The sequence below is a fragment of the Amphiprion ocellaris genome, chromosome 16, assembly GCF_022539595.1.
Source record: "Amphiprion ocellaris isolate individual 3 ecotype Okinawa chromosome 16, ASM2253959v1, whole genome shotgun sequence".
Taxonomy (NCBI): domain Eukaryota; kingdom Metazoa; phylum Chordata; class Actinopteri; family Pomacentridae; genus Amphiprion; species Amphiprion ocellaris.
Window position 1 is genome coordinate 8,331,460 of NC_072781.1, and position 11,211 is coordinate 8,342,670.

The window sequence follows — 11,211 nt, forward strand, 5'->3', positions numbered from 1 at the left end:
CGTTCACTGGCTGTATGAGCATATTCTGTGCAGTATAGCAGCTCTTGTCTCTCAGCAGGTCTTGCATAACAGTCCATCAGATAAGTAAATATTTAATAAATGTGAGTATTGCATGGCTTGGACTCACTCGGTGTGTCTGGTTTATAAAGGGGTGTCCAGGGAGGAAAGCAGAAATTTATAGTAACATCTCATAATTTGCAGTGCAAAGGTAATTATATTCATGTTTTGTTTCTTGGATGCAAATTTAATTAAAGTGCTGTAGTTTAAGTGTAAGAACAAACACATGCTGGTCCCTGTGAGTCTTCTACCCACCTTTTAACTGCTGTGAAGTCATATATTTGCTCTCACAAGTTGCGGAGGAGGAGCACTGATGAAACACTGACAAGAAAGCCCACTTTGTATTACATGTGAGAAGTGATTGTGGCTGTAAAGACTGTTTATTATCTCTTCTAGCATGTGTTTTAAATCATTTAAACATGGCACTCCAGATATAAATGCAAGAGTACTGTCTAACTGACAATGTCACCTAGGTTTACATCAAGCAATTTAATGTGGATTGGCATTTTATAGAAGGCTAAAAGACTAGCCATGAGGCACGTAATAAAAGTAGACAACCATCTGTCCTCTGATTTGCAAAAAGGGAATCGGGAAAGAGCTCGAAAAGCATTAAAGTCCCTCTCTGGTCAATAATTAAACCCCTTACAACTCATCTCTGCCTATCAGTGTGACATATTTAGACGTTTTTTTTCTGAAACACAATCACCTCCAGCCTTAAAATGGCTTAGATTAAACCACAAAATATCTGATTCTTTTTCTACACACCCCTTTGCTACTCGCTGCGTCTTAGCACACCAGCTCACCCATGATTCTGCAGAAACTCTTTAAAACTACTACAATGCCAGATCATAATACTGAAGTAATTCAGCCATACACATTTAAAAGGAAAACAGATTCTGAAGAAGAATAATGACATATGAAACCCTGGAAGTCTGAATCTGTTTCTGAGACTGTCATTGGTGCACTAGAATAGAATAGAACAGAAAAAAACACCACATGCATGTGTTAACAAGGTAGAATATTCCACTACAAAGGTGTAGCAGCACTTATGTTTCCCTCATTTTCTAGATGTTTGCAGAATCACCGTAGAAAATAGTTTAAAAATTGCCTTGTGTTTTAAAATTGCACAGTACCATGAGTGTAATGGCATTAGAATGTTTAAAATAATCACAAAGACTGCATTAATGGAGCCACACTTTGCCATTGGCTGCGTGTAATGACTTCATTGTGACACAATTAACCTCAGAAATTTACCAGAAAAGAGAGTTTTAGTTTCACAGCTGGAGGCTCTGAAACTATCTGTTCCATGTAGAATAGGGTCACCTGTTCTCCGCCTAGCTGGTTAACTAGCGGCTCTGCTGAGGAAGCAGCAGCACAAAGATCAGCACAACGGCCAGAGCCTGGGTTGGAGGCCAGGACGAGATGGTTCAGATTACTGTAATAAAGCATGGAAAATGAGGGGGGGAGAACGAGATGGAGAAACAGAGAGAGAGAGAGATGATATGGGGAGATAAGCCCTTTGTTCACCAACACGGGCTATTTTCTCTCCTCCTTGATAAACATTAGGCCAGTTTTATTTAGTAGGCTTGGTTACAGGCAGATAGCGTTCATTCAGGCTGTCGGGAAGCGGCAGAACAAACATTACGGCTTCATTTGATGCCCCTGCTGTGTAACTGCAAATGCTGTCCAGTTTTTGCTGAAATATTTATATTCACATAATGCAATACAGTATACAGGCCAACTCCCACTGAAATGATATATTTATGTTGTTGGTGTCGGCGCACAACTCTGCTTTGATTCTGTTTTTTTATACCATGGTGGTATACTTGAACAACATAAGGAAGATTAACATTTTAAATCATTTATTCAACAAAAACATTCATGCATGTAGAGTTTTTGTGTAAAAAAAAAATGGCCTCAGAAACTAAGGTTGCGGCCTTGAGCAGAAATAAGTTGTTGTAGGTGTTTTGCATCATTATTCACCAGTGGCTGACATCAGCTGCTGAAATTTTTCATCACGCTTATGTGCAAAATATATTCGGCTATGAAACATTTCAGGGTTTTTTGCATTTCAAATTACTTAATATTTCAAATCAGTTGTTTTTTCTTCACTAGGTTATTTCATAACTCTTCATTTCTTCTTTTTGAGCCACTCTTTGGTGGATTTGCTGATGTATTTTTATCCTGTTGAAAGGTCCACTTCAGGTTCAACTTCAGCTTTGGGAGAAATGGCATCGCATTATCTTCAAGCACTCTTTTATATGATGCACAATTCATTTTGATTCAATGACTGCACACTGCCCAACCCCAACTCGTAACATTTCACCACCTTGCTTAAGCTACCCTACTCATAAGATACATCAAACTTCTACTGTCTGCTGTGGTCTAGCAGCTTTAACTTTGATTCGTCTGTCCAGAACACATTGTTCAAAGCATTTCTTAACCTGTCTGATCATTCACAATCTACAATTTGGCTTTTTCCTGAAACTTCTCCCATGCAGGTCAAATTTTTGTGACCTCTTTCTTATTGTAGATGCATGCATTTTGACATCAACGGTTGCCTGAGTTACTTGCACTTCCTCTGATGAACTTTCTGGATTCTTGCAGACTTCTTTTTACACCTAGCTATCTGCTCTTAGGCTAATTGGCAGTTACGTGTGCCGCCTTTATGTGCAGGCACGGTTTGAAAGAAGATCAAGTGTTTCCTTGTTCAAATATGTTGTTAAAAGGCAACAATTTTCCTGAGATATAATTATTTTTACACGATTACATACTAAGCTGGCAGCTACACTGCTTTCCACATCTTTTTAAAAATCTGACAAACACAAAAGACTTAATCAGTAATATAGTCACTTATGTACTCCTCTGTCTGAAATCCCTATCTCTTTCTCCTGCAGCGTTCCCACATTCCATGGCCTACAGGAAGACATTCTGAGCAAGCTTGCTGATGTCCTCGAGGAGGTAAATGCTTTGTTGCCTTGTAGCAGATGTCACCAGCTGAGGTGCCAGGGGTATACTCCACACATCTTAATAGATTTCCATACGTTCACTTTCTTTTATTGCAGTGCGAGAAGGAAGCCAGAAGGGGAATGAAGGCGCATTCCAGATAATTTGCACTGGTTTGAGGCAGTTGGGGATTATTTCAAGGGCTTCAGTGGAACACCTTGTACACAGTTAGGATTTCAGTGCAGTTGATGCTCTCTAGTATGTGCCTAGTGTGATGATGTTGAAGTAAATGGTCCAACTACTAAGGGACAGCTTGTTTCACAAACCTGTTCAGGAATTCAAAGCACTGCTGCCAGAAGCCATTTCAGCTTTCAAAGGGGGTCAATCAATCTAAGCTAGCTGAGGCACATTGTAATGCATTTTATTTAATGTTGTAGGGTGGCATCCATTTTTACTTAAATGTTAGTGTGGTAACCCACTTTCAGCACTTTCTCTTCTTTAAACATACCATATAAGAACAATATTTTACATGTTTTCATAACACTGTCATTTGTGGCATCCATTGCTTTCCATTTATGCCCAGTGATAAGGACATTAGCTCACTCCTATGTGCTTGGGTTGTGTAATTCAAACAAAATGAACCAAACAATCAAGCGGTAATGCGTGTAATGCGGTTTAAGTGCAGGTTGATTGATCTAAAATGTCTGTACTGCATTATGTAATAACTATAATGTAACTATAACAAAAATGAATCCTAAGTCCATGTGTACTGTGATGGATTCAAAAACTCAGACGAGTTTCAAGAGTCTGCTAATTGATCTTCATTTCATATGCAAATGTATGGAAACCAATGGCTGTCTGGAGGGCAGAAAAAAGCATTCAGAGACTTACAACATGACAACATAATGTGCAAAGCGGACAGCAGTTGTTATATGAATGCCACAAATAGATGAAGACATAAAAAAGCCCGGGCTCATTCTTTTAACCACAGATGTGGAGATTATTTTCTTTGCATTTTGTGTCGCAATAGTGCATTTTCCACCCATCTGCAGGCCACATTGTTTGATGTTTTGTCCAGTATAATTTAGTTATACAAACACTTTCTCATTTACACTTTTGATGATGCTTATATTGCTGCTTTCAGTATTTTAAATTACATTAAAATATGGCCTTTTTATGCTTTTTAAGTTATTCCGTGTCTGAGAGAATAGAAAACAACTTTAAGACAAAGAGGAGCATTAGTTGAATCTTAAGGCTGGAGGGATGGATTGACCATGGAGTTTTTAGTTGCTTAGCCATGTAAAACAGCAAATTAATATTAGTTTTAAGTTGATTCTTCATGGTGAATTTGAAGAACTTTATGAGCAAGCACCCCAGTATTCTGTTCACCATTATTACGGGCTACATCTGTGCACACATTTTAAAACATTACATTTAATAGATACCAAAATATAGCAAAGGTGGCAGCATATTCGGTGTGTCATTTGGTAACATAGTTCACTTTATGTAGCTAATATTTCATCCTACTATTCATAATCCAAAATCATCACAAGTTATGACATTAGTCAACCCACAGCTTTCTTACATATATATATATATATATATATATATATATTTTTTTTTTTTTTTTTTTTTTTACATTTTCTTCACATAACATTTACTTTGGAACTGGAATGTAGTTTATATTTTGAAAGGGGTTCTACTTCTAGTCAACATGACTGAAAAAAATTTAGTTGATCTCAATGGAAGGCTGGTTCCTTGCATGACTCTACAGCCTTTGGTGTGTGTGAATGGATGAATGAGAAGCACTATGTAAAACACTTCAGCTTAAGGAGCAATTCAGTTCAATGAGGTGACTTGGTTTTGACACTTTAAAGCAAAAAATATAATAAAAATCTATGGCCTTACACAGAGAAACAGTGAAGGACATCTCCACTGAGGAGAAGAAAAAGGTTGTAGGAAAGTAATTTGGCACAAGGAAGACTCCTTCAGTAAAACAGTGTCAATGATGAATCTGACACTAAAATCAAATGGCAAATGTCAGTCACTGGGTGGAATCTACTTATCATCTTAAAATGTTAAGGTCTATCCTTTGCTGTAGAATTCTGTGCATGTATGATGCATGTTAGCATTTCAAATTTGTCATTGACTTCTTGTGCTTCTCTTGCTGTGGTTTCTCCATGGCACAAGACATATTTCACATTATATTAAGTTATGTCACATCTTACGTGTGACTTCACTCTACCCTCTGAAACAGTGTCCTTGAAGAAAATACATTTCCTAGCCAGCGCTGCAGATTGTCTTCAACACAAGGCATGAGTGTGAGTGTGAAAGTGTTTTTTTTTTATCTATATGTATGCCAGCCTTGTGTCAGACTGATGACCGGTCTGAAGCAGAGGCTGCTCATTGCATGCTGGGAAACATTCCAGCAACCACAACCCTGAGTAGGATTACTGGGTATAGAAAATGGATTGATGGATGGATATCCTGTGTTAATTTTGCTTTCGGGAAGGAGCTGTGATTTGTCCTCATATTTGATTCAGCAGCATTCATTTATTCATTCATTTTCTTCACCTGCCTTTTCATATTCAAGGTCGTAGAGCATATCCAAGCAAGCTGTGGGTGGAGAGCAGCAAAAACACCCTGGATCGCTTGCCAGACTGTGGTTTTAACAAGAAAACAAATCTAATTGAGATTTATCTCACTGCACCTAATTCAGCTTTACTTCTGAAGAGTATGCTTTGTCTCTGGTGACAGTGGCTCACTGCTAATATGAGAAAGGACACAAAATAATGACAATGAGCCTCTAATCTGGTGGTCCTTTTTTCTCTTGTCTTCTCTTCTCTACTGGCAGACACATTATGAAGATGGAGAGTACATCATCAGACAAGGGGCCAGAGGAGACACCTTCTTCATCATCAGTAAAGGAAAGGTAAGGACAGTGCCTCCAGCCTACCACCAAAATAATCATCACTGGCATCGCAGCAAAAGACACCTATCTTTGAAGCTAAGGGGTGGTATTTTTGGGTGACAGTTGGCTGTCATCAATCATCACGAGATAGAGGAGAAGACAGAAGTGCTGCCTCTTTCATCATCTCCTGCAGCAGCAATGGGAGTATCCAGAATACAGAATGGAGTCACTTTGATTTCACCTCTCAGTAATCAGCGCTGGCTTTTACACCCAATGCTGTCCTGTCCTGCTTCAGTACTATTTACAGCTTTCACATACTCAAGTTTTGACGCCAAGATACCTGCTACTCCTGATTCCTCCTCATTTTCTCTCTGCCTGTTATCTTCTTCATCCTTTTTCCTGTAGTTTCTTCAAAACTTGCTCCAGGTCCATTTTAAGCTTCACCTGTTCATGTTTGTCCTCTACCCTCCACTACTCCCTCTTCATCCTCATCATTTAATCACCAAACAGAATTCTCGCTCTCAACAGTCTCTTGACTCCACGAAAGATTGAAGCGACATGCAAATTTCATTGATACCCCCCCAAAAAATCGTCCTTTAAATCCAAGCGACTGAGACAAATTCACAGCATTTTCTAGCAGTTCGCATGTCCACAGTGTAAGTGTCACTGTAAAAGATACACTGTGTTTCCCGTCTTTTTGTTTTACTCTCCTTTGATCCCAAAAGAGTTGCAATCTACTTCACAAGGTCAGCACAGCTACACTGCACACAAGAGCACTCACATGTGGACGTGGACAGGACACACACACACACGCACACACACACACACACACACACACACACACACACACTCCTGACCTTATCGCGCTGCTCTCTGCTAGGTTATTTCCACATCTCTCACTTTGTCTCTATCCAGATCGCAGACAGTGCACTTTGTCTAGAGGACAAAGTGCACTGTCTACCTTTTGGCCTACAAGATTCACACAGACTTTAGCACACTGTCTAACTTGCAAAGAGACATTTATTGGTGCAGTATTTCGGTGATAGACGATCATCAAGCAAATAACACAACAGCATCTACCGGATGAAGATCTAGTACTGAAACGTCACATCAATAAATGTATCTTTGCAAGTTAGACAGTGTGCAGCAATCAGTTTGAATCTTTTGGATACGCTAGTCCTTCACACTAGAGTTCCTCATACTTTTTACCTTCTATATAATTCACCTCTATGCTTCATTTTTGCTCCCACAGGACCATATTAGATCATGAGTAAATACGTCGTCACTCAGTTGTAGGCAGTGTGCCGCTGACGGTTACACTGCTGCACCAATGGCAGAACTGACTAATGGAGGAGGACAAGATCCTTCATTAAGCAAGACGATCATCTCCACTCACCTCTCCAAAATCTACTCAAGTGCCATCACTTTGATTCGTAAAGTCTACCCGCACAGCCGAGTGCCATCACTCACATGTCATCTGGCTAATGGAGCGGTCAGCGGCGCCTCCCAGATCCTTCACAGAGTGACAGTTACCTACGATTCACTTGCCTCTATAGAGATCATTTACATGGTATTTTTTTTTGAATGATGTGTAAATTGCACCTTTCTGTCACTCTCCTTTATTCGCCACACATCCTCACACTGATACATGTCACCTCTTCTCTCTTTCCCTTTGTTCCAGCTTCATCCTATGGCACTATTCTTCCCTCTAACACTCCACCTGCATTTCTTTTTTTTTTCTCAGGTTAATGTGACCAGGGAAGACTTGCCCAATGGAGAGCCTGTCTACCTCCGCAGCCTCGGAAAAGGAGACTGGTTTGGAGAGAAAGCACTGCAAGGGTAAGATTGTTCCTAATAACTCTGCCTCTTTCAATTTATATCTTCTCTTTTCCATTCTTTCACTCTGTTCCTTCTAATGTTCACACACAAACCTGTCTGTTATATCCTTCCGCTTACTTTTAATATACGTCTTTCACTTCTAATTCACTAACAATCAACCTCCAGCTCTAATCAATCTCTCTTTTTTCCTACCATTTACCCTTCTTGACGGCCATAATAACTTGCAAAATGTCTGAAATCACTTGAAACCGAGCAAACGTTCTATTACATGATTAACTTGTAGCAGTTTCAGGCACATTCTGGAGATTTGAAACTTAAATGATTTCTCTGAATCAAAGGACATTCATTAAGTTTTAGCTAATCAGAAAGAGTTTAAGCTGTTGCAGACATCCAAATGTGTGTGTGTGTGTGTGTGTGTGTGTGTGTGTGTGTGTGTGTGTGTGTGTGTGTGTGTGTGTGTTTAATCACTCCAATTTTTCTGCATTCCAAAACATATTAGGGTAAGTTTTTGATCCGTAGTTGCTACTGATAACAGTTGAAATGACATGATTTGTTATGTAATCACAGTCCTATCTGTACAAACAGCACGCCTATCTGGAAATGCAGCTATTTTACCTCTAGCTCTTTTTTTGCAGAAACTACAAATAAAGAGCACAAACAGTTACTGTGACATGCTCGTGTTTTCTCCAGCTCTATTTTTTTCCAAAATCAACAAGGGGAAAAAAAAACTGTTTATGTACAAGTGACAGCGGAAATCCCTCACAACCACACCAAGTGACAAGCTGTCTGTTCTATTTTGCACACGTCTATGTCACGCAGGCAAGAAACGGCAGGGAAGAAGTCATTTATTGTGACTAGAGGTTATTTGACAGTCACACAGTGTGCTCGCAGCTAAGACTCATTTCATTTAGACGATATAGATAATAAATTATCAATGTGCTTCTTAGATTCCTTTGTCTTTTTTTTTCTTACTTACAATATCAAGGACATCTTCACGCTGTCCTTGACTGTACTGATGAATTTTCCTTTTGTATGCCTTTCATTTGTTATGAAATATGTGAGCACAATTGCGGTTCCAAACCAACAGCAGCTTATGCTGATGGAGACATACATGGAATAAGCACATATAAAGCAAGAACACACAGTCCCCATTATTACACACCTCTGTACTATACAAGTCTGTGCCAGGATCTTGTCGTCATAGGTGCGAAGATGTACTGAGACAACTTTAAAGTAACCATGCCATATATATTTAAGGGATCAAATGATTCATGTCCACTGCTATGGCATTTGGTGCCATCTAAGTGCTGAAATACTTCACTTCAAGAACACTTCAACGTTATAAGAATATTTTATGTAGCTTCTGGCATCAAAGTCTTCGTTCTGTAGGGATATTTTTACCCTGTTGTTTGTACTGTCTTGTCATGGCTGTGCCCCTCCATGGACAATGTATTATTTAAACAGGAGTGTGGAGATGGAAAATAGTCTCAAGTGTATTATGTCTGTGAGGGTCAGGTAGAAAGAGAGGACATAATGCACTGACGTGCACATTTGAATGTGTGCATGCACATAGGCAACAGTGTGAATGTGAAAATAATGCAGACGTTGCCATCTTGTGGCTGCTGCATGTAAAAGCCACCTCAACTGAGCTCTCGAATTCTGAACACTTTACAGCACACGTTACAGCATGATTAGACTATAGTTCAACAAATGCAGCATCTTGTGGGAAATTAATCCCATGCACTGTCAAAAGCATCATGTTTATTTTCAGAAGGTATACTCTGGATGCTGGATGTGATGTTCAGGCAACAGCTGGAAATGCACAGATGGCAGGGCTTTGCCCACATGTTAAAGCTAATGACTATAGGATATAAAAGATGACAGAGCATTAAAATGCATGTGGGACATGCGAGGCACAGGAAGCTTGATCTCCTGGCAGTGGGAGGAGTACGATGTTCCAAAAAGAAATGTGATCTTTTTACATTAATGAGGCGTAACAATGTGCTGTTTGATGAATGAGAGTGTGGCAGAAAGTGCTAATTTATAATGGATTGAGCTTCTCTGTGTCTTATGTGTTGAACTATTTAAATTTTCCAAGAATTCAGTAATTTCTTGTAAATGCAAATTAACTTAAAGGGGAAAAACATGTTGATGATTCTGGATGCGGCATTAGCTTTAATATAAACACTCATGTCCTTAAAATATGGCTACATCTATATATTTGTTGTGTTTTCTATAATAAATACTGAAATAGTGTAATTTTCCAGTTTAGAAACCTTCTCAAGCACCATCAAGAGCATCTCATGCTTTGTTTAATCAAGGAAACCAGATCTTTTGTACAACAAAGTGCTCTCCCTATTTCAGTGTCCATTCACTATTATCATCATCCGTTGTCATAAACACCGTCTTGGAGTGTCTTGAGCACAAGAGGCTTATTCATCTACACCTTTGATGGTCAAGCATGTCTTGCAAATTTAAATGATGGAGGTGCTGGCCATCTTCGAAGCCAGGCTTTTGATCAGAGGGCTCTTCTGCAGGACCATCTTTCTAATTAGGAGTTAACTGTGGGTGTCCTTGCTCATGAAACTCAATAGCCTCTACTCAAAGGCTACTCTGTCCATCTGAAGACATTGCCTTTGATCTGCGAGAACAACATATTTACAAATCAAAGTCTCCTGCCAGCCATAATGGTTTGTTAGAGCTTGTGTGAGTGCTGGTGTGTGATGTGAGCACATTAAAGCAACCGAAGAAGGCTCAGATTACACGTTTTCTCCACAGGGTTTGTATATGTATAGAACTGAATGAATTCTATGGCATATATGCACCTCCTCCCAGTAGGCAGATGTTCCAGGAAAAGATACACTTCCAAACTGATGTGCTGTTTGTAACCAGCAACATATCTGATGTCAAATTCTGTCCGGTAGGGTGAAGTGTGAACTTTTAGCCGTGGAGTAGATTTGTTATTAGCACAATGTGTGCCCTGGCCTCCTCTCTGAGTGTATTTTGTGTAGGTTCGATGGGGGGATGTTCTAGTTGAGAGGCTTGGGGGTGATGCTTTAAAAAAAAAAAAAACCCTCAGTTGTCAGTGACAGCAATATGATTAGTGTCAGTGTCAGAGCAGAACACCTTCAAACCAACAGTAGCACCCTGATAAATCACCTTGAGAGCTGGTGTTAGTGTTGCCACAGGTCCAATGAGAAAACAGAGGTGGTCATGCTTGTGCTGTCTGGTCCTGACTGAAACTATTTTAACCTTAACTAGATGGATTGTACTCCCAAAATCATTATTTTAGTACCACAATAAGGATCGCATGTGAGAGACTGAGTGAAATGCCTCGACAAGCACTGGATGAATCACCAGGAAATCTGGAACACACTTTTCTTTTCCCTCAGGGTAAATTACTTGAACTTTTTGTGATCCATCAACTTTTCATGTAGCGCCATTATTTTAACTGGCAT

The 11,211-nt window shown here is 39.5% G+C and overlaps 1 protein-coding gene across 2 annotated transcripts in view; it reads left to right on the forward strand.

Annotated features, from left to right (window-relative positions):
* LOC111575530 (protein kinase cGMP-dependent 1) overlaps positions 1 to 11,211 on the forward strand; it is a 90,417-nt gene that overhangs the window by 62,188 nt on the left and 17,018 nt on the right. For both annotated transcript variants that reach the window (XM_023280723.3, XM_023280722.3), the window contains exons 5-7: positions 2,955 to 3,018; positions 5,858 to 5,935; positions 7,659 to 7,753. In XM_023280723.3, the coding sequence (XP_023136491.1) occupies positions 2,955 to 3,018; positions 5,858 to 5,935; positions 7,659 to 7,753 (237 nt within the window). The remainder of the gene's footprint in view (positions 1 to 2,954; positions 3,019 to 5,857; positions 5,936 to 7,658; positions 7,754 to 11,211) is intronic.